Below are 24,989 nucleotides of genomic sequence, written 5' to 3' on the forward strand. Positions count from 1 at the left end.
GTCTTAATTATATGTCTAGATTATTTAGACAAATCATAATATGGTAACATAACGAGTTAGACTTATAAGAAGTATAAAATGGCTAATAATAATGCATAAAATATTAGGACTTTTTCAATTTACCACGTAGGGGAGGTTTCATAGTGTGAGGGGATAGCACCACTTAAAATATTAGGTTTTTTATGTTTTTTTTTTCAAAAAAGTATTTTTTTAAATAAAATTTTAAAAAATATATAAATACGATGTATGTCAGATAACTATTTTTTAGTTGCTGCTATAGTATGGACACTTAAAAGAGTAATTTTGAAAACATTTGAAACCTATTTTAAATGGGGAAAAATCTTTAAATACCTAAAATTAACTCTATAATTTGAACAATTTTTTTTCATAAAGCGGATTTTTTTCTTCGAGAAATATAAAGCGTATGTTTTAAAGTAAGAAATGAGATAATTTGAATGGGCCGGACTGAAAAGAAATGTCGATGAACCAATTTTTTACAGCCCAACGGCCTCTACCCAGTCCAATTTTTTCCCCTTTCTTTTCTTTGTTTCCCCGCCGTTTGTTTCCAGTTCCGTTTCGCTGCTTTCCTCTGCTGCTGCCGGTTACTGTTGACCTTGAACTGTTATTTTATCTTGCTGATTTATGCTCGATTGTTTATCTTCTGATATGTTCATTTTCTGCTCATCTGCTGCTACTTGCAGTGTTGGGTCCTTCCTCTCATTTTCTCAAGTTTCATTTTTTGGTTACATATAATATTTCGAATGATGGGTTCTCTAATGAGATCTTGTAGTTCATAGTCGAAATTTTGTTTTCGATCATTAAATTTTCTTTTATGATTGAAGATTTCTTTTCGGGTATTGGAATTTAATGTTTAATTAAAAATGAATGAATTCGTGATATATATGTTATGGGATGATCATGATCGTAATTTTTTGTGAGTTGATGCCGATTGAAGTTTTAGTTTGTGATTAGAGGACGACTTTGATGATAAGTGTTCTAGTTTGGAACAGTCTTGAATTTCTAACCAGTTGCACTGCCAACCAGTTGAACCAGTGGTCTGGCATGTTCAATCGCCAGACGGATTTCAACAGCGTTGATATTTGTATATTAATATTTGCCAAATTGATAAACTCCAGTTTAAAGAAAAAGAACATAAGAGCAAATCTATAAGGTCTTTTAAAAATAGAAATAATATATGCTCACACGCTGTAAATGCCTTTCAAATAGGATATCAACTGTGATTCTATGAACTATGAGATAGACGGCGGTCTTTTCGTTCTGAAATCAATGGGAGAGAAACTTTAGTTTTATTGATTTTTCAGAGACAGTATGCTTTGTTTCTTTTTCATTGTTTAGATAAAATCGTTTCTCTCTTTTGATAACGAATTCAACAATGTTAAACAAAAGAAAAATAAGGTTTAATCGGCATTCTTTTGCATCAAACTGCAGTAGAAGAATACCCTAATCATACAGCTTTGGAGAGTTTTGTATGATGACTAAGCAGAGATTTATTATAGTGGTGTATATTTTTTTTAGCTTGAAGCTTGGGATTTTAGCCTGAATTTGGTTAATTACTGTTTGGGCAAGTTTCAGAATTTGGGTATGTTTTAGGAACTTAATCTAATAAGGTGTTTATTGTTGTTGTTGTTTTTAAGAAACTTGTATTTTTAGCTTCGAATATGGAAAGTTCATTAAAATTATGGGTTTTGCAGAGTTCAATGTATAGAAGGGTGTTATGTTTGGTTTGAAATTAAGTTTGGCAAGTTGGAAATTTTATCTTGGTTGGTGGCCAATTTATTGAAAAAATCTTTGGTAGGTGGCCAACTTATTTTTCATCTTTGATCCCTAAAACATTAGGTTATTTATAAGATTAGTCTTAAAACTCAACTATAAATAGGCTTAAGTATTTCATTAGAAATCATCCCAAAAACAAGTTCTCTCTTCCATTTGTTTTCTTCATTCTCACTTTGGGAATTCTAAAGAATTCCGTTTGTTGTAATATTTTATTGATAGTGAAGTTATCATCCGGTGTGGTGCCCGAGGAGTAGACGATATCCTCGTTGAACCTCGTAAATTTGGTGTGTTCTCTCATTTATTGTTTTTTATTCGGTTTTTCCATTGTGTTTCAATATTCAATAGTTTGACAGGTTTATCCACTGTGCAACCTTTGGTGGTTTTGATCTTAACATTTTAGGTCAATTTTAAAACTACGTTCGTGTGGGAAATAACCCAGTTTCCAAAACAATTGGCATCAGAGCTTCGGTTGAGGTTGTCCTGGTGGTTTCGTTGCTGAAAAGATACAGTTCGTGATATTGAATATTATTCGTTTGAATTAAAATGCCAAAATATGGATCAGTTGAGACATCAAACTCTTCATCCGGACCGGTGAGGAGGATGATGTCAAATGCAAATTTCTCGGTGGAGTTGTTCGATGGATCCGATCATTTTGGCATGTGGCAATGCGAGGTGTTAGACGCTTTATTCCAACAAGGTCTAGACATCTCCATTAAGGAAGAAAAGCCCGAATATATGGAGGAGAAAGAATGGGCAACAATCAATCGTTTGGCGTGCAACACGATTCGATCTTGTCTTTCTAGGGAGCAGAAGTATGGCTACAAGAACGAGACTTCTGCAAGTAAGATGTGGAAAGCATTGGAGGAAAAATTCCTAAAGAAAAGCTCTCAGAATCATCTCCACATGAAGAAAAGATTGTTCAGATTTGATTATCAACCAGGCACCAGTATGAATGAACACATCACTGCGTTCAATGAGCTAGTGGCAGACTTATTGGGCATGGATGAAACCTTCAAAGATGAAGATTTGGCCTTGATGTTGTTGTCATCTCTTCCAGATGAATTTGAGCACCTTGAGACAACGTTACTTCATGGTAAGGATAATGTTACCCTTAAAGATGTAACTGCTACTCTGTATAGTTATGAGCTCAGGAAGAAAACCAATAAGGATAGCAAGTACGAAGCAGCGGAGGCCATGGTGGAAAAAGGTCGCTCGAAAAGTCAAAAGCCAAAGTGGAAAGGGAGATCAAAGTCGAAGTCCAGTCTGGGAAAAGATGAATGTGCCTTTTGTCATGAGAAAGGCCATTGGAAGAAAGATTGTCCGAAGTTGAAGAAGAAAGGAAAAGTTGCTCCAGATGCATGTATTGCAGAGCATGATGCAAATGACTCTGACATATCATTGGTTTCTTCATCAACAACATTCCATTCAGATGAATGAATATTAGATTCTGGTTGTACCTACCATATGTCCCCTAATAGAGAGTGGTTCTCCGATTTAGTATAACTAAATGCATGAGTTGTTTATATGGGCAATGACAATGCATGTAAAACTGTTGGGATAGGTTCAATTCGATTGAAGAATCAAGATGGATCAACCAGAGTTCTGACTGATGTCCGACACGTGCCCAGTTTGAAGAAAAATCTCATCTCGTTGGGAGCCTTGGAATCCAAATGCTTAGTAGTCACTATGAGAGATGGAGTTTTAAAAGTCACATATGGCGCACTTGTGATAATGAAGGGCATCAGAAAAAATAATTTGTATTACTACCAAGGTAGTACAATTATTGGAGCAGTTGCAGCAGCTTCTGGAGGTGATGATTTAGACGCAACCCAGTTGGGACATGTTGGAGAAAAATCCTTGCAAATTCTTGCAAAGAAAGGATTATTGAAAGGTGCAAAGGCTTGCAAATTAAACTTTTGTGAGCATTGTGCTCTGGGAAAGCAGAAGAGAGTGAAGTTTGGCACCACTATACATAATACAAAAGGTATTGTGGATTATATACACTCAGATGTATGGCGTCCTTCAAAGACATCGTCTTTAGGAGGAAACCATTATTTTGTAACTTTTGTAGATGACATTTCCAGAAGAGTTTGGGTGTATCCGATGAAGTCTAAAGATGAAATGCTTCGAATATTTCTTAAATGGAAAAATATGATCGAGAACCAGACTGGTAGAAAGATCAAACGTCTTAGGACAGACAATAGAGGGGAATATAAAAGTGACACATTCTTTGACGTTTACCATAAGTATGGTATTGTTCGACACTTCACTGTTAGAAATACACTATAACAGAATGGGGTGGCAGAGCGTATGAATCGAACATTATTGGAGAAAGTTTGATGTATGTTGTCTAATGCTGGGTTAGGCAAGGCATTTTGGGCTGAGGCTGTGACATATGCTAGTCATCTCATCATTTGTTTGTCGTCATCAGCGATAGGAGGAAAAACAACATTGGAGGTATGGTCTGGAAAACCTGCTACTGATTATGATTCCTTACATGTATTTGGATCCACTACTTATTATCATGTAAAGAAATCCAAGCTTGATCCGAGAGCAAAAAATGCTCTCTTTATGGGAATCACCCATAGAGTGAAGGAATTCCGCCTTTGGTGTTTAGACACTAAGAAGATAATTTGTAGTAGAGATGTTACCTTTGATGAATCTGCCCTAGTAAAGAAGGTAACAAATGAAGCTGTCCAGACAAGTAGTACTCTTCAGCAGGTGGAACATACTCCAAAATAAGTGGAGTTTCAACAGACGATGATCCCAGAAGTTGATGAAGCTGATTCTTCAACTCTAATAGAAGAATCAGAAGATGAAGAGGTTCAAACCCAAGAACTATTTGAGACACCAGAACCACTTGCAGTTACAAGGCCAATGAGAGAAATTCGTAGACCTGCTCGATTTGTTGATATGATGGCCTATACTCTTCTAGTTGTTGATGATGATATCCCTATCACTTACCAAAAAGCAATACAAAGCTTGGAAAGTGATAAGTGGAGAAGTACCATGGATGAAGAAATGCAATCTCTCCAAAAGAACAACACTTGGAAACTGGCACAATTACCGAAAGGTAAAAGAGCAATTGGATGCAAGTGGGTATTTGCAAAGAAATATGGATCTCATAGCAAGAAGATGTTCGCTACAAGGCATGGTTGGTATCTAAAGGCTACGCTCAAAAGGAGGGAATCGACTACAATGAAGTATTTTCCCCTGTTGTGAAGCATTCCTCCATTAAAATATTGTTGGCCTTGGTAACACAGTTGAATTTGGAGCTAGCTCAACTTGATGTAAAGACGGCTTTCTTGCACGGTGATTTAGAAGAGGAGATCTATATGACTCAGCCAGAAGGATACAAAGATGGTGGTTGTGAGAAATGAGTTTGTAAGCTGAATAAATCGCTGTATGGATTGAAGCAATCTCAAAGACAGTGGTACAAGCGATTTGATAGCTTTATGAGGAGGCAAAAGTACACTAGAAGCAAATATGATCATTGTGTGTATTTGCTAAAGCTCAAAGATGGATCTTTCATTTATCTTCTCTTGTACGTTGGCGATATGTTGATCGCTTTGAAGAGTCAAAAAAAGATAGACAAATTAAAGGCTCAGTTGAATCAAGAGTTTGAGATGAAAGATCTAGGTGAGGCCAAGAAGATTCTTGGTATGGAGATAAGTAGAGATAGACAGAGAATGAAGCTTTGTTTAACACAAAAGCAGTATCTGAGAAAGGTATTACAATGTTTTGGCATGAATGAAAATATCAAACATGTAAGTATCCCATTGGCTTCTCATTTGAAACTTAGTTCTCAATTATCTCCTAAAACTAACGAATAACGAGAGTATATGGAAAAAGTTACATATGATAATGCAGTTGGGAGCTTGATGTATGCAATGGTGTGTATGAGTCCTGACATTTCACAAGTAGTTGAAATTGTGAGTAGGTACATGCATGATCCTGGAGAAGGACATTGGCAAGCTGTGAAATGGATTCTACGGTATCTCCAACAAACCGTGGATGTTGGTTTAGTTTTTGAACAGGATGAAGCACTTGGTTAGTGTGTGGTTGGATATGTTGACTCCGATTATGCTAGTGATTTGGATAACCGTCGATCAACTACTGGGTATTTGTTTACTCTTGCTAAAGCCCCAGTAAGTTGGAAGTGTACATTGCAATCTACGGTGGCCTTGTCTACTACAGAGGCAGAATACATGACAGTTTCAGAGGCTGTGAAGGAAACAATTTGGCTTAACGAGTTGATGGAAGACTTGGGAGTTGTTCAAAGTCACATTAGTCTCTATTGTGACAGTCAGAGTGCTATTCACTTAGCGAAAAATCAAGTATATCATTCAAGGACTAAGCATATCGACGTGAGGTATCACTTTGTGCGGGAGATCTTTGAAGAATGAATGATTCTGCTTTAGAAAATTGCGACAGCAGAAAATCCTGCAGATATGAAGACCAAGGTAGTAACAGTAATCAAGTTCAATCATTGTTTGAACTTGATTAACATCCTGAAAGTATGAACACCTTCGGGTTTATGGCGCTTGTGAGCGCAATTAGAGGCACAACATCAAATTTGGGGAGTTGAAGAAGTTGAGTAGGCTTGGTAATTTCAAGCCAAGGTGGAGATTTGTTATGTTTGGTTTGAAATTAAGTTTGGCAAATTGGAAATTTTATCTTGGTTAGTGGCCAACTTATTGGAAAAAACTTGGTAGGTGACCAACTTATTTTTCATCTTTGATCCCTAAAATATTAGGTTATTTATAAGTTTAGTCCTTAAAACTCAACTATAAATAAGCCTAAGTATTTCATTAGAAATCATACCAAAAACATGTTCTCTATTCCATTTGTTTTCTTCATTCTCTCACTTTGGGAATTCTAAAGAATTCCATTTGTTGTAATATTTTGTTAATAGTGAAGTTATCATCCGGTGTGGTGTCCGAGGAGTAGACGATATTCTCATTAAACCTCGTAAATTTGGTGTGTTCTCTCCTTTATTGTTTTTTATTCGGTTTTTCCATTGTGTTTCAATATTCAATAGTTTGACAGGTTTATCTGCTGTGCAACCTTTGGTGGTTTTGATTTTGACATTTTAGGTCAATTTTGAAACTACATTCGTGTGGGAAATAACTCAATTTCCCCAACAAAGGGCAATTGGTAAGGACCGAAAGGGGCAGCAGCACATTTCGGTCTTCGAGGTAGAGGTTGTAACCAATCTGCAAATTTTTAATGAGTTCTTTTAACTATTCCAGATTTGAGCACTATGGTCTTGAGTTTTTAATAAGCTTCACTGGTGTTTAGTGGCATAATTTCCTATCCTGTTAGAATCAGGCTCTGGGTTTATAATTTGGTTGGGTTAAACCAGTTGTAGAATTTTTGTTCGTTTGCTATCATTTTATGCTTGTGTATGCATGCCATTGGGAATTATCAGAAGAACTCCAAAGGATTCCAGTAACTTCTATTTCTGTACTTACAAATAATAGTGTTCGGAGTGCAGTTTAGTCTGGTGATGCCATTTCATGGTTCTCTAATTTCATTATTCTTCATTAAGGTTGTAGTTGGCTTTTTCTGCTTTTGTTTCCAGCTTCGGATTGCCTCTTTTAGAGTTGGTTTCCATTTCGTAGGTCTAGTATATATTCTATGGTTTTTCTCTCTTTTGACAGAGCTTATACTCTGATCATTTGAGATGCTTAATAAATACTATCGTTTTTGGCTGAGTTGAAATATGAAAAAATGACTGGTTTTTCATGATTGAGGTCAATCTTTTTGTATGTTGTGTTACCTGTAGGTGATTCTAGATGGGAGAGTCTCTGCATGGGGTGAAGGGAAAGAGGGTTGTTTTCATTACGGTGGGAACAACATGTTTCGATGCACTTGTTAAGGGGGTGGACTCTCAGGAAGTTAAGGATGAATTACTGAGAAGAGGGTACACTAATCTTCTCATTCAAATGGGTCGAGGGTCATATCTTCCTACAAAGGTATATATTAGAACTCTGAGTGACTAGTGAATAGCTCCTCATTTTAACTTGTATGAGGTAATGAACTAATGTTCAGTAAGTTCTAATGGGATTAAAAGAAGTGATTATTGTAACTGCTTTGATCAAATATCTGATGTGAATTTATGGATATGAGTTCAAAGTAGAGCAAGAAATATAGGAAGTATCAAAATCTTCTAACAGGGTTCTATGTTAAGTCAAATCCTTCTACCGGATTCTATGTTAAGTAATTCACACTTTTGTTATTAATTTGCTGTTTGTTTTGTATGGTTCAAACATTTAACGATGAAGATGGAGTTTTACTCCACTAGATATCCAAATTAGTCTATGCCACTTTTCTTTTGAACCGAAGATTTTGTCCTCTTCGTCCTTTTGTTCTGATTCTTGTGATTTTCCTAAGGTTTATTTTCTTAATGTAGTCTACTGGTGATGATGGATCTTTGGCTGTAGACTACTTCACATTTTCTTCAAGCATTGCGGAACATTTAAAATCTGCATCTTTTGTGATCAGTCATGCAGGTAACTCTTGATATATGCATATGTATCATATATGTATATATATATCCTTTTCCCCTGTTTTTACCCACCTTTCTCTGGTAAAAAGTTATTACTACTTTCCTCAGCTTTTATATGCAACACATGATCTGACATGGCACAACTTCTCGAAGTCATTCATAAGCTTAAAGAGTTTTCTCATTATCCTGAAACTACTATTTCTGTCGTTGTCATCAAGTATTCCTGCTGGAGTTGTGTACATATTGTAAAATTCTTTTTTTAGAAAAAAAAAAACTGACCCTCTTGAGGAACTGATTCCATCTATCATGCAGGTTCTGGGAGCATATTTGAGACCATGCGACTCGACAAACCTTTAATCGTGGTTGTCAATGAAGATCCGATGGATAATCATCAGAGTGAGCTAGCCGAAGAATTTGTCGAGAGAAAACATTTATATTGTGCTCGCCCTCCTACGCTTCACCGAAGTCTCTTGTTCCATACTCTCCTGGAGATGCCACACCGGTGGCCAAGCTCATAAACGGGTTTCTTGGTTTTCCAGAAGATTGAGGAGGCTGAATATATTATAAGAAACTAAGGATTCCTAGGTAAAGCTTCTTTCCTAATAACCAATTGGCCCAAGTGAAGTTTATTTGTGATATTCCCACCTCTTGGATTTGCACATCATAAACAAATCCCCTCTGGTCTTTTCTCTTTAGAAGGTAGTGATTTTGGTTAATGTCATGGTATGGATGTGTTAGATGCATGTATATGTACGCAAGGGCGGATGTAAATGGAGAGGGTTGGTACCCACCCTGAAATCTAATTTTTTATCTTATATTTTTATTTTATTTATAATTTTAACTTTGAAATTTTATTTGTAGTCACCCTAAACAAAAAAATTACGTTATTAGTAAATATATATGCCCACTTTCAAATATTTCTAGATCTTTCATTGTATGTCAACTTGTGTATTGTATAATTTTCCTGATTTCTGTTTTTTTCCGGTTCTTTCATATTCTTGGGAGTTTTTGGACAACAAAGACAACATATGATCAACTTGTTAAGTTAGTGATCATTTTATAACTTTTTATAATCAAAAAACTAAACAAAATATGCTTCATATGTTGGAGAGTATGTAAATATTTTACCTTTTTTGCAATCATGAGCAACTAAAGTAGAGTTTACTAGAGCAGACCAATGACTTGTCAAAAGCAGTATTCTAGAAACAACTCGAAATTCAACAAAAACGGCTACAATTATTCTCAATTTATTGGCTGACCATTTCAACTCCTTAGATTATAGTATTACATTACAGAATTATGAAGAAAAAGACCACGTTCTTTTCAATCTAACTCATTACTTCCGACGTTCTAGAATTGGGCCTGAAGACGCCTTTCAGCTTCTCTCGACTTTTTCCTTCAAACATTTCCACTTTAAATTCATAAATATTAGTCCTCGAACTTAGCTAAGCTTTTCACATCAGTTTTTGAATTTTTTGTGTATGTTACCCCTTTAATTTTGATTCCGTAACACAAGTTAGTTCTTCATTCTAACGTCATTTGTCACTACCTTAGAATTTGGCTCTCCTTTCTTTTTTTTTTATTTTTAATTTGTGTTAATTTTATTGATTAATCTAATTTTTTTTCTTTAATTTTGTTTAACAGGCGGCAACACCGATTTTGATGCTGGTTGTCGGTCGTCGGTTATCTTTTTTTTTTTTAATTTTTAATAAAAATAATTATGTTTTGTGATATGTTCTCTGTATTTGTGATATGTTTTTCTCTAACTTTTGGTAGATTACGAATTTTTGCTGTTGTTTTCGTTTATCTTTTTTCTTAGGGTTGGATTTGACATCGCAACGACTGGTCAAGATGGCATTTATTTGTTATCATGGTGATATTTCCTGCTTTGGACCCTCGAATTGATTTGGATATGCGTTTTGCATTCGTGGATAGTTTTCTCACGTCGTTCGACTCTGATTTGTGATTTGTCAGTGATCTTTCAGTAGTTCCCATCTCCTTTTGTGGTTCGTTTTCCGATGCAGTCAGATTTGTTTGTATATTTATTTTGTTCGAGCTTTTTGGTTAGGTTTTTAACTTTTTCCTTTTTTGGTCCTTATGTGATTTAGGTGACTATGTTTTGTCTCAATAGTAATAAGAAAATGTCATAATTATATTTTAAGTTTACAATTATGCTTGTAAATCTTCATTGTCATTTTGAATATTTTTTAATTTTAATAATTTATTTAAAAAATTATAATAATTTTAAAAAAATGTATGAAATGTCCTTTTTTCTATTTCTATTTAGGGGTGAGTAAAACTCAACTCGACTCGAAAAATTGATTTTTGATTCGATTTGATTCGAAAAAACACGACTTGAATTAACTTCGAGTTGTAATTTCATAAACTCGACTCGAAAAAAATTCAAGTTCAAATCGAGTTGCAAAATACAACTCGATTAAATCAAAATTTTTAGTAATTAGTCGATTGATTTTCGAGTTTGAGTTGAGTCATTCAATTTTGAATGATATATGTGATTACATATGAACAAAAATATGAAGAAATATATTTGTATTATATATATGATTATAAAAAGGCATTTAAATTAGAATAAAAAATATTATAATATTTTAAATATTTACAATTAAATTTAAACAAAAACTCAAAAAATTGACTCGACTCGAAAAAAATTCAAAATAAACTCTGAGTTGTAAAAAATGATTCGTCAACTCAAATAACTCAAAGTTTTTTTAACTCGACTTGATTAAACCCTCACTCCTATTTCTATTAACAAATTAAATTAAATTAAAAAAATCCTAAAATAATGAGTATACAACTAATCCCCTAAGCAACCACATGCATCCACCACAGCATATAACTGCTAATATTTTCTGAAGATTCTAGGTTGTTGTTACAAATATGAATTGATTAAGCTATTTTAATTAATTAATTATTATTTTTTATTTATTAAAATACTAAAAGAAATTTTTGACATATAAAATCATAAAAAATATTAAATAAACATTTCATTGTAATGATCATATCTACACAAATGCCGTGGCTTTTAGGTAGAGAAAAAAAAATAGTATTAAGCGACCATGATCCAAGTCGTTGAAAAATAAGATAGGACATTAAACCGGAGGACGGTTTGAGTCAGCCGCCGGTCCAACTGTCAAACTGGAACCAGAGGTCCCTTCGCCATTATCAGCCGCCACCTTTGGTGATTTCATGGATGATGCTCTACTAATAAACGGTGGCGCCATACTAAACACCCACCGGTCCGACTTCGCTCCACGGTCCGACTTGTCGAACCATCTCAAAGACTTTCCTCTACTGCTTCCACCGTCTTCTCCGGCTCGGTACCCTCGCCGTGAGCTTCTTTCCCTAGGCAACACCAAGCTCGTTGCCCGATTCAACTTCCGGTTCATTAATTGTTTTCGAACATCGACCGGTAATCGTAAAGTGAACCGGTCCGTGTTTTCACCTGGTTGGACCAAAGAGTGTCCGGTCGAGTGTGATCGTGGGAAAAAGAACCTACGTGTCCGGCTCGATACTGATCTACGTGTACGGTTCCTGTTTAAAGTTCGGTTCAAGTCGATTACTTCAATCCCCGGAGCAACGTGAGCCTCCCCGTCACAGTCAACGTTATTAGCATTTCTGCTCCGTTCTTCTTCCGTTTCCGAGTCACCACCGTCGTTTTGAGCCTCGAGGTCCATTTCAATGGTGGTGTTATCCGACTCAGTGAGTTGACTCACCGGGTCACCGGGTTGAGGAGCGAGATTAGCTCTACAAACGGGGCAGGTGGTGTGTGAAGCCAGCCAGGCATCGATACATTCGGGATGGAAAACGTGGTCGCATTTGGGAATTAAACGCAGCGTTTCGTCATCTTCGAACTCGTTCAAACAAACCGCGCACTCCAAAGCTCTATTGCCGATCTTATGGACCTTAACTTCGGAGTAAACCATGGTGGGGAAAGTCTCGATGACAGACGCTTCAAGCCCACGCATCCCGCGGCCGGAACGCCCGGCTCCTCCGTTGATAGGGCGTACGACGCTTGCATTGGCGTTGGCTTCGGAACGGCTCCGAATATAAATAGAGAAGAAACCCATAAAGAACAAAGCGGCAATCAAGACGACCACGATTATAGCCATGGAAGGGGTGAAACGAGCGTAGGAGTAACGCCCGTCGTTTGGATCGGGTGGTTGGGCGGCGGAGGGAAGCGGAGAGAGAAAAAGAAGATAAAAAACAAAGAAAACGATTCCATTTTTGAAGGAGGAGGACATGGTGAGAGGAGGAGCATAAGGGGGAAGAGTGAGGAGAAAGAAGGGGTTAATGGATTTTATATGAGAAGTGAGAAGCAAAAGAAGGTGGCTGGAAATGGGGGTCCAGTCCAGTGTTTGACTTGGAAGCTTGTTTGAAATTCAGACAAGGCGAGCCACATGGGACTTGGTTGTAAATAATTTTTGTCTTAGGATAACGGGAAGGTTCCAATGACACGGAGAAGACTTTTTTCCCTAGGGTAAATTATACATTTAGCACCTCAACTATTACTCTTGTTCTATTTTGGTCATTTAATAATTTTTTTAAATCATACCTAACATTTAATTTTAGCTTTATTTTATTCACCTGTTATTAAAAAATTAACTATGACATTGACGCGTTATCATAATATAATATCACATAATCATTTAAAAAGTAAAAGAAAATCATGTTGACAATTATGTTAATCTTTTAATAGTGGGTGATAAAAATGAAAACTAAACATAACGTTAGGTATGATTTAAAAAAAATAGTTAGATGACCAAAATAGAACAAAAGTTATTGTAGAGATACTAAACATGTAGTTTACTCTTTATATTAATTTGTGACGTAAGTAGTTAGATGATCAAAACATAACAAAAATGATAGTAGAGATACTAAACATGTAGTTTACCCTTTCTATTAATTTGTGACGTAAGAACTTACCATTGCATACTAGTAATTTGCGCTTTCGTTTCCATAAAAAGGCCAAGTAAACATGAGTATCCTGATTATTTTATCATTTACTATCCATATCCGAAACATGTGGTCATCTTCATTAATAATGTGATCTACAAACAGAAAATAAATTAAATTAATTATAACGAATGAACCAGAAATAAATTTCATATATGCAAAATTAATCTACTAATGATTTAATAGATATTGTTTCAAAGCTGAACTAATAACTAAACGGATTCATATTTAAAGAAGAAAAAAACGTGTTTCATTCGGTTAAAACGGTGGTCGATCGAACCAAATTACTATTAGTCGAATTAATCGAATTTTTTCTTTAACCGTTAACCGAACTGATTTTTTTTTAAAATATTAACCGAACCGAATAAATTTCGGTTAATTCGGTTAATTTTTGAATTAACCGAAATTTTTTAAATTTTTTTAATTCATATAAAAATTGAATATTTTTAATTCAAAAAATAATTTACAATTAATTTAAATAACATATAATTATAAAATAAAAAAATTATATGGATTTTTTAATTAATTAATATTGATTTAAGTTTAAAATTTATTGGATCTTAAATTATTAATTGGGTTTTAAATGGTTTGGGTTGAGCTCATATGTTACGTATAATATATTTAAAATTTAATTTCGGTTAATTAATCGATTTCGAACCGAATTAACCGTATTCTAAAAAATTTATTAACAATTCCCCGACCGAACTAATTCAGTGGCCGACCAAATTAACCGAACTAATTTGATTCGATCGATTAATTCGGTTAAAACCGAAAAATCAACACCCCTGCAAAGTAGTATTTGGTTACTTTCAAATTCCACCTAATTCTCCTATTAATAATTACATATAGGATCCGTTTAATACATTAAAAAAATAGGATAATCTATGTCAAATACCACTCATCTTTAAGTTCGGACTCGAAAATGCTATCGACGTTTCAATTTTGCCAATTTTAGCACGAACGTTTATGTTTCACTGCAATTTTGCCACTCCCCCGTTAATCCGTTAACGGGACGATGTCATGGCCCCCTCATCAAAACAATGTCGTTTTGGCATGACCGTTTTGATGCTCAAAACGACGTCGTTTTGATGATGAAAAATATGATTTTAAGATAAAGTTGCACCATCACATTCTCATGCTCCATAAAACCAAATGCTAGTAAAGCTGCATTTTAAGATAATCTTTAGATGATGATCATTCAATGCAAGGCACTTCTATTTGGATTGGTTTGAACCATGCGTGCTAGAAGAAAATGAAAACTATACATAGTTTTACAAGCTTGTTCACTGACCTCCTCACGAAGAAGGCCTGGAACTAAATTATATACCTCAAAACAATCTTTCTGCAAAATCAAAACAAGTCAAAATTTTCAAAAAAACCAGAATCATGTCATTTCTGGAGATTAGGGAAAAGAAACTTACAGTTTTCTGCACATTGATCTTAACCCAATATGCCGAGGATTCAATATAAACCACCGCTGTCTCAACACTAGCCAATTAAGAATGAAGTCAAACAAAATGTTAATGCTCATAATAAAAACAAAAAAAAAACCATGTAAGAAATAACCAAAGTGAAGTTCTTAAGAGAAGATAATGAGGAAGATAATGAGGGTGACAGTGGTAGTGATGAACATTTATAATAGTTTTGTTAATGTTATACCAAGTTCTTAAGTTAGCTTGGTGGTTGGGTATTTAGATTTGGATTCTAAAGGTCTATGGTTCAAATCTCATGAAAAACATGTTTTTCATCAACAAAACGACGTCGTTTTGATGAGAGAGCCATGTCATTGTCGTGACGGAAAAAATATGCCATGTCATCGTCCCGTTAACATATTAACGATGGAGTATGTGTTGTCAATAACTAGAAAAAATTATAAAACAAATACTATCTATTAATCACCCTAGACTATTAAAAAAAATTTCATCTACACTTTGTTAGTTAAAAAATAGGGTAAATTGTTTGTTAGTATCTAAACTATTAGTATTGGTTCATTTTAGTGTCTAAACTTTCATTTTTTTTCAAAATCATACTTAATGTTTAGCTTTTGTTTTTAGTACACTATCATTAAAAACTTAACGGACCGACTCAAAGATCATCACGTCTATAATCACTTTCCGTTGCATCCGTCGACCGATGAAGCCCAAACTTTTTAGTTCGCACCTTTTTCGACCCTCTAAACACTATTACAGTCTCCCTTTCACCTGAAAAAGCCTCAATTTCACCAAATTGATGGTGAACTCTTCGATTTCTTCATATTCCGATCTTCATTGACCACTGTCTAATGGGCTGAAACTGTACTATGTTGGTTGACTCGTCATTCTCTCGTGGTCCACCGTTTAGATTGGTTGTTTGTCCACCGAAACTATGCCACATCAGCACGTCCGTTAAGTTTTTAATGACATGGTACTAAAATAAAACAAAAACTAAATGTTAGTTATGCTTTTGAAAAAAATGAAAGTGTAGTTATTAAAACGGATCAAAACTGATAGTTTATGTACTAAATGCATAGTTTATCCTAAAAATAATACAATGCAACGGTAACATTGGTTTGGGTAAGATGAGGTGGCATAATATGGGACCCTAAGCTAGAGGACGAATGTGATCTCCTAGAAGATTTGAAATTTTTATATAATTAAACGCTTATTATTTTTTAACTTAATCTAGTTCAATGACAAGTGAATAGCATCTCTTTGAGTAAATTTATTTAGCATCATTGTAATTATCTATGGAAAGAAGGGTCGAATTATGTGGTTAGTATATTTAATTTTTATATATTATATATATTTTTAGTTCACATCTGATTTTAAGGTTTCGTCTTGACTAATTCGGATTGACGCGCGTCGCATACTTCGATTTGATGGGTGAATCTCTTAATAAGAATTTTTTTCATATACAAAAACTCAAAACTTAAGACCTTACTTAAACAATATCAAGTTGTTTACCACTTGAATCAACCCGTATTATAGATTTAATCCTATAATTTGACTAAAAAAAACTTTCAATGCAAAGTACAAACATTAATTTTTGAATCCCAAAAAGTTTTGCGCTACTAATAATCTTATTCTATTAGTAGGCAATTATTGTTAATTAAAACAGGATAATTTCACTTTCGTGCGTGTTACACACAATCTTTATATTGTATTATTTTTTTGTATAAAAATAGTTTAATAGTAAATGGATCTCTTCTTCAATATAAAATTACATCACATTTAAAGAAAAAAAGGTTTTTAAAGGTGTCCACTGCTTGACTTAGCACCACATTGTTTCTTTAAAAAATAGGTTCCATCTAAGGAAGCTTCAAAGAAAGCCTGTTCTCTCGTATAAAAGCTTGATATTCAAGGCATTAAAAGTAAGGATAAAGAGTATTCGAAAACATAACACCTTCGTTAGTTCTCAAGAGATATACAATTAGAAACATTCATAGTTACATTGTCAACAGGAAGGGCTAACACAATATTCTATATTAAAAGATAAATTTATAATATTTTAAGACATGCGACTGTCCCAACCATCACTCAATCTATCACTAATTAATCGGTGACCTATCACTTTACTATCTCATCTAAAAGATAAAATAATGAATTCACACCATACCTGCCTTGCTTATAGATACCCAAGATAACAATATACTTGTTTCCTAAGAACTCATAAAATTTTTGTGGCCACGTACAATTTCAACCACTCCTAAAACCACTAACCTTAGTAATTCTTTGCATCATCTATAGTTTGAACCATCTATAGTTTGAACCATCACAACACCCACCTAACATCTTGTATGATTTGTATATTACGATTGACTAATAGTAAATGATAGACCGAGTAAAAGAGTAAGAGTCAACGTCTATGTATGTAGAAAATTTTCACAAAACATATATCCATAAAAATCAAGTGTACAATGTAAGTCGATCTGAATTAACGGGTGAAATTTTAAAAATCAGAAGAACAAAAAAGAGAGCTAATGATGAATCAATTAAGGATCTTTTAGACTTACACTCTAAGCATCTATGATCCTCTTAATATAAATAACAAAACTGCCCCTTTGCGATATTACTTATTAAGGTTTAAGAAATAAAATAAATAGATATAATTTTTAGGATAAACTACACATTTAGTACCCTCAACTATCAAATTTTTTCTATTTTGGTACTCTAACTCTTATTTTTATAAATCATACCTAACGTTAACATTTTGGTAATCTGTCATTAAAAAATTAACAGAACTATTTGACATGATATATTTTTTTTAATTTTTTGGTAATCTAACTCTTACTATTTGACGTGTCATTGAATAATTAAAGAACTAAATATGTAGTTTACCCTTGCTTTTATCGCTTCCACTCCTATTTGTAGCATTACTATTCGGTTCGACATTTCTACACATACATAAGATGTTATATTCAAAGGAAAAATCCTACAGCGCTCAACGAGTAACGATGAACACCACTAACGAGCACCATTAATTTAATTTATAAAAATTTAATTCTAAAGGACTCAACGTATAATTATAAATTAGTTAAAAATTTAAAGATAAATTATTTAAAAAAAAGGGTAAATTATACCAGTGACCACCTAACTATTGCCCTTTCATTTTAACCAATATTTTTGAAATTTTGTCAATCAGGTCACTCAACTATTTAAATGCATTCAATTAAGAAACTTGCTGTTAATATTTAATGGAGAAGCTGATGTGGTAGTTAAAATATTTGGTATAATTACACATTTGATCACTGTTACTTATATATTCTATCAATTTAGTTCCAATTTTATTGAATTAAAATAAAATTAACTTTCAAATCAAATAGTGCCATGTATAATGACCCAAAATTTAACTTTTTATTTTAATTTATTTTAATTTTAAAAGTTACATCATATTCTATATTTATAACATGAGCCAAAGTTCAACTTTTTATTTTAATTTATCACATTAATAAAATAATAATAACATCAAAATCCTTTATTTATTTATGATTCCATAGTTCTAAAAGTGGAGAGTTTGATCGATTAAATTTATAATATATTAAAAATTAATATCGTTTCAGTTTTAATTAATATTAAGTCTCGAAATTGATTTTAGATAATTTTCTTTTTATAAAAAAAATGATCTTAATTATATAAATCAGTCTTCTAAAAAGATATCTTAATTGAAAAAAAAGTGGGAGACTATAATATTGAGGAAGTAGGGTGGTTGAGAAACACACTGATACGTGGGAAAACGTTAATTTGAGGGTAAGTTTAGTTTATTAAAATTATGATCAAATTGATATAATATATGCATAACAGTGATTAAATGTGTAATTATATATAATATTTTAACGGTTATATCAGTTTCTTTGTTTAATATTAACGACAAATGGCTTAATTGAATGTATTTAAATAATTGAGTAACCTTATTGACAAAAATTTAAAAATATTGATCGAAATGAGGCAATAAGTAGGCGGTCACCGATATAATTTACCTTTTATTTTAAATAATTTATCTTTAAATTTTTAACTAATTCATAATTATATGTTAAGGTGGCGTTTAGTTCGCTAGAATGTTTATGAGAGAATTGGAATATGTGAAGGAATTGGAATCTGTGAGGAATTTGAATCCAATTCCATATTCTGTTTGGTTGGCAGAAAATGGAATTGGAATCTAATTCCATATTTTGATTGGTTCACAGACATATCAGATGAATTTGATTTCAGTAATGTAAAATGACAGAATTGTCCTTCTTGTTTTTTTTTGCTTTATTTTAGTTTGTTTTACAATTTACATGTAGTAATATATTATAAAAATTAAAATATATTAAATTTTCATTTGATTGATTGATTGATTAATCATTTCAATAAATTATAAAAATTATGCTAATAAATATCATAAGTTAAAATCATCGCAATCAAAATATGTTAGTAAGTTACCAAAAGATAGAGCAATATTTTGATACATTCCAATCAGAATATGTTAATTAGTTACCAAAAACTATTTTTATTCAATATATGAATTAGAAACCCGACCCGACACGATACAAAATAATAAAAAAATTATTTTTATTCAATAAAAATATTGACTTAATTGAAAAAAAATTATATAAAGAGGGGTATTATTGTAATTATTCCTAAATATATAAGGTAAAATTATATTTTTTTGGGCCGGTCCGATTTTTTTCACCTTAAACCAGAACCGACCCGAATATCACATTTAAAAAAACTCGACCCGAATATCACACTTAAAAAAACCCGACCCGACTCGACCCGAATATCACACTTAAAAAACCCGACCCGACCCGAACAAAATAAAGTTTCACCCGATCCGACCCGAATATATGAATTAGAAATCCGACCCTACCCGAAATAATAAAAAAATATTTTTATTCAATAAAAACAGTGACTTAATTGAAAAAATATATATATAGAGGGGGTATTATTGTAATTATTCCTAAATATATAAGGTAAAATTATATATATTTCCGGGTCAGGTATTTTTCACCCTAAACCCGAACTCGACCCGACCCGAATATCAAACTTAAAAAAATCGACCCGACCCGACCAAAATAAAGTTTCACCCGACCCGACCCGAATATATGAATTAGAAACCCGACCCGACCTGAAATAATAAAAAAATATTTTTATTCAATATATGAATAAATTACCAAAAGATTGATGAGGGTAGTATGGTCAAATTTCAATTCCTTCCAACAAGAAAATTGAATTCCATCCATTCTTGGATGGAATTCACTTTCCCTCATTTGATGGAAAGTTGAAGCCATGAGAGATTCAAATTCCCTTGAAAAACTTAAACCAGACATGAGAAAATGGTAGAATAGGATTTTAATCCCCCAATTCCAAGGAATTCCAATTCCCCCAATTTCAAGGGATTCCATCCAACTAAACGCCACCTAAGTCTTTTAAAATTTAATTTTTTATAAATTAAATTAATGATGTTCGTCATTAATAATACTCGTTACTTCTTGTCAAGCATAAAAGAATCGTCCTATTCAAAGATCAAAGCAAAATTTATATTTAATTAAAAAATTTACATTCATACCGTACCAACCTTATCCTGTTAGAACATTTTTAACGTTACTCTCTTAACTATCTACACTATAATTGCTGTTAAAAAAAATAGTCTAACGCGTGTCTAACAATTTGACATAAGCAGAGTTGGGTGGGCTTGGAGCCTTTGCCTTGGTCCTCATCTGCAACCTGTTTAATTTGAAAGTCATGGTCCTCAACCTAATCTAGCCCAGATTGGCCTTTGGTTTCTGCTCCATGATAAGTTCTCAAAACAAAGTGAGAAGCTGTCACTGTCGCCGTTGCCTTGGCTACTTTCAAGCTGAAAATCAACTAAATGATTCAAGCTCATGTTCGACCAATCACGATGATTATTGCCAATGACCCATTTTTGAGGTTTGGACTGATGATGGATGGGTGATCCGTCAGAGGCGCTAACATCTAGTGACGAATTTAAAAATTTAGAAATAGTCTAAAAATTTAAATATTTTTTAATATATTGAGTATGTAAAATTTATTATTTTTTCTTATTTCTTTAATATATTAAACTATAATTAACATCTAATCTAAAATAATAGGTATGCATTTGATCCCTTATGAAGCATATGCCCTGGTAACAACAATGGTGACCGACCATGATTGTTAAATGAAATTTAGAATTAAAGATTTTAAGATTTTGGATTTTTTAAAATTTTAGAAAAATTGAAGTTTATTTTAACTATATATAACTCTAAATTTTTTAAATAAAAATTTTAAAAAATGTATAAAAACGACATGCTTTAAATGGTGGTTAGGTGAAAACATTTAAAATAATAACATTAGACACTTGCTTTAAACAAAAAAAAAATACTTGAAACATCTAAAATGGACAGATAATATAATATGAACACTAATTTTTTTTATGAAACAAATAGTACAGTTGGAGCACTTTTTTTAAATCGGTTTTATAAAATTAAAGTGGAAATATTAAGCGAAGAGATGGAGACTACTTTGATGGACAATTCTCTCATCTTCTTCCTCGATTTTACAAAAAAATAAAGAACGTTAGAAACTTTTATAAGGTTTGAGAAAGTTTCTTAATACATGAAAAGTTATAAGGTTTAAGAGAGACTTTCGGAGGTTTCTAATAAATACAATTGTTCAACCAATTGAATTAATACAATGATTGTGATTATTGGAAGTTTTCTATACAATTCGATTATTTCGAAGGTTAGCGGGAATTTTTATCCCAATGATCCCGGCGGGTAGGTTATTTAGTCCAATAGGTACCCGAAATTTTATTTTAGAATATATGACAAATGCTCCAGTGTCTACGAAACTCGTCATGTCGACGTAACGAGTTACATGTGATATATTTTTTTAATGGATCGTGTCACGTGGGTCTTACTGTACGAATATATTTAATATATCATACGGGAATCGTCATGCCCGCGTGATGAGTTTCAATAAAAAAATATTTTTTTAAGAAATTTTTAAAAGCATTGTAAAATATATATATTATTTTAATGCTGAAGGAACTCGTCACGCCAGTGTGATGAGTTCTAACGGGTATAATTTTGATTTTGTTGACCGTTGGATTGACCGTTGTTGAACGGTCAAATTAAAAAAAAAAAATTGAATAGAACTCGTCACGCCAGTGTAACGAGTTCCAAATGCTATTTTCAATTTGAAAAAACTAGTCGTTTATAGCCGTTGGGTAGCGTAGTATAAATAGAGGTTTGAGTTGAATTGATTTTCAATTGGAATCAAATATTCTATTGAGAGTAAAAACTTTTGTGTTGAAATGGCCTCAAGAGAAGAAATGTTATGTCTTGATGATGTTCATATTTCATCGACTGAGTTGACTACGATAAATTTAATTTGTTTTATTTCATTTTATTGTTGACAAAATTATAGTATTAATAATAATTATTTATGTAATTGTATTAACCAATTTATTTTTCAAATTATAGCGAAAAGAACGAGGCATTCGTCATCGAGGAATGACGAATGAAGATCCACATCAGTGGATGATGATATATCTTTCACAATCCGGATTATATTGAGCTACGTTTCTTTACAGATTTAAGGTGATGTCGACACTGATATTGGCGTTGATTGAGCATTGGAGGCCCGAAAAGCATATATTTCATTTTCCTTGTGGTGAAGTGATGATAACATTGGAAGATGTCACGTATCAACTTGGCGTTCCGATTAATGGTATGTCATTGGTGATTCGCAACAATTATGCGCGAGTTGTTGCTATTTTAAATTTATTGGTAAAAGAGGCTCCAGCCGATGTCATTGATGGGAGGTGGATACAGATGACGTGGTTGGAAAGAGAATTTAGAGTAGTTGAACAATCTACGGAGCAAGAGGTGATATATGCAGCTTGAGCATATCTTATGACGTTGATTGGTGGGATCTTGCTACCGGATAAATCGGGCAATTTGATGCACACCCAATATATTCCGGTATCAGAGAATTTCGTTATATGTCGCCATTATAGTTGGGGTTCTGTAATTTTGGCTTTTTTGTATCGAGAAATCTGTAAGGTGACCATAGTCGTTAGAGGACAAAAAACGGATGTAGCGAGTTGTTTAGTTTTGCTACAATCATGGGCATGGTATCGTCTCCATTTTTTACGCCTATTACATCTACTCCTATGGAGTTTCCTCTTGCCGCAAGGTCAATTCTTATATTTAAAGTTTTGATATTCTATAATATTTGTTTAAATATTTTGAAAATGATAATAAATATTATATTTTTTTAAATTGAGACACCGAATAACTGATATAAAGTTGTCAGGTGCAACCAAAGTAGATATTCGGATAAGAATTTATTTTGCCGGTAGGTATGATACTCGTATCCTCCATTTACAACCAACATCATGGTGTATACACTGTACGAAATAAGTCTTTTGATCCGACTCCGCGACATAGAATTGAAGATGAGCTTTGATGCGGTACTACTTATTTGCTAGTTGTACCTCTCTTTTTTGTTTTAAACTGAGACCTAATGGCCAACTTAGATGACCGCTCGTCTGAAGAACCCCAGTGGGCAGCATATTACTCTGGCATATCATATATTTTAGGATTCCACATAGCATTGTAGTTAATGTCATGCATTGCAACTGCATAATGATAACGAGGCAAATCATGGCGAGGCATTTTAGGTTGAGGGTCTATTTTTGCCCAAACATTTGGAGCATTCTACAATCCTTGACATCTTGAAAGAGTTGCCTCACATACATTAGCCTCAACATCCATACCTTGTCCCTATGAAGCAGCCTAAAAAACATTAGACTCATCAACTAATGGTGTGTCATCATCGTCTACCAACGAAACAATATCTTCATCATCTTTTCTAAATTCAGCAAGACTTTCACCGAACCGTCCAACAAGGTTATCATCACCATCACTTGCATGTGGTTTAGAGGGGCATGCTTATTTTGTTCTTTGACCTGGTACTGATGAGGTCGGAATATCATTTGTATCAGTGGTTTCGACGTACATCTCCACCATATTATTATTTGATGAGTGATGAACTCCAACTATAATAGTAACATCATAATCATCATCAAGCTGGACTTTTCCATATGTCATTGGATTTTAGGAGATTAGGTGACAATAACTTAAACATGAAACAGAAGCCCCAAGTTTTCTCTCAATTTTTTGCTTTATTTGGCGATGAGATACATCTACAGGGAACATCATATTGATGGGCCTGTGTGACTTAAACTCAAAACCAACATCAGTTTGTAGAATTTTGCCATTATAATGGACAATTGTGAATAATTTGTTGCTCGTTGTTTGAAATATATTTGGTTAGAAGAAAGGAGTTTGTTGTATAAGAGATTGAAGATGAAAGAGTATTTTGTGTAAGAGATGAATTATGTACGGGATTGAAGATAATGTACACTGCTTAAAGGGATGAAAAAATTTTACCCGTTGGAACTTGTCACACCGACCTGACGACACTGCAACAAATTTGTTTATTTGTGACATCTAATATATTGTCATTAAAACTTATATTTATGTCATTATTTGTATTTTGTGACTTAAAATTTGATGTCACGACAAACGTCACGCAATGTGTGTCACTAAATGTCAAATGTGACGATGTATATACTTTTATCACGTTTAGTTAAACATATAGTGACATTAATATATAACGTCATTTTATAATTTATATTTAGTGACAATTATTTATGTCAATAAATAATATAAAATTTTGTCATTAATTATTGGTATCGTCACCAATAATATAATAATTTTATTATATTAATGAAAAAAAATATTGTCATAATTTTTATTATAAAATTTAAAAATTCTTTATTAAACTTTTAAAAATGTGAAATTACTATAAAAAAACTTTTATAAATTAAAATTAGGACAATTTTTATAAATTAGGAAAAAGGACAATATAACCCCTAGACCCGGCCTGAACGTTAGACCCAAACCTAAACGGTCACATATCCCATTCAGATATTCTTTTTATATTTATAACAACTTATAAAACATTAGAGGTAATACGGAACAAAATATCTATAATACAATATATCCAAAACGATAGCAAAATACATGTCACCAAATACAGCTGGAAAACATATAGAGATATACGTTCGTACAAAATAAAAGTCGTTGATCTCCCCTGATGCCAAATCTGCTAACTTACAGTCTGTTGTTATCTGAAAAGGGTAAAATTTACAGAATGAGCTAAAAAGCCCAGTGTGCTCC

General features: G+C 33.2%; 1 protein-coding gene and 1 pseudogene across 1 annotated transcript; one reads left to right on the top strand and one right to left on the bottom strand.

Annotated features, from left to right (window-relative positions):
• Positions 1 to 579: 579 nt before the first annotated feature.
• LOC120148662 lies at positions 580 to 9,052 on the top strand (annotated as a pseudogene).
• Positions 9,053 to 11,280: 2,228 nt separating this feature from the next.
• LOC120148647 (E3 ubiquitin-protein ligase ATL6-like) lies at positions 11,281 to 12,594 on the bottom strand. Its single transcript, XM_039161712.1, has one exon. It carries the CDS (start codon positions 12,565 to 12,567, stop codon positions 11,416 to 11,418), a length of 1,152 nt encoding a protein of 383 aa, XP_039017643.1. The 5' UTR covers positions 12,568 to 12,594; the 3' UTR covers positions 11,281 to 11,415.
• Positions 12,595 to 24,989: the final 12,395 nt, after the last annotated feature.

This window comes from Hibiscus syriacus, unplaced genomic scaffold (genome assembly GCF_006381635.1).
Source record: "Hibiscus syriacus cultivar Baekdansim isolate YM2019G1 unplaced genomic scaffold, ASM638163v2 tig00110984_pilon, whole genome shotgun sequence".
Lineage (NCBI taxonomy): Eukaryota > Viridiplantae > Streptophyta > Magnoliopsida > Malvales > Malvaceae > Hibiscus > Hibiscus syriacus.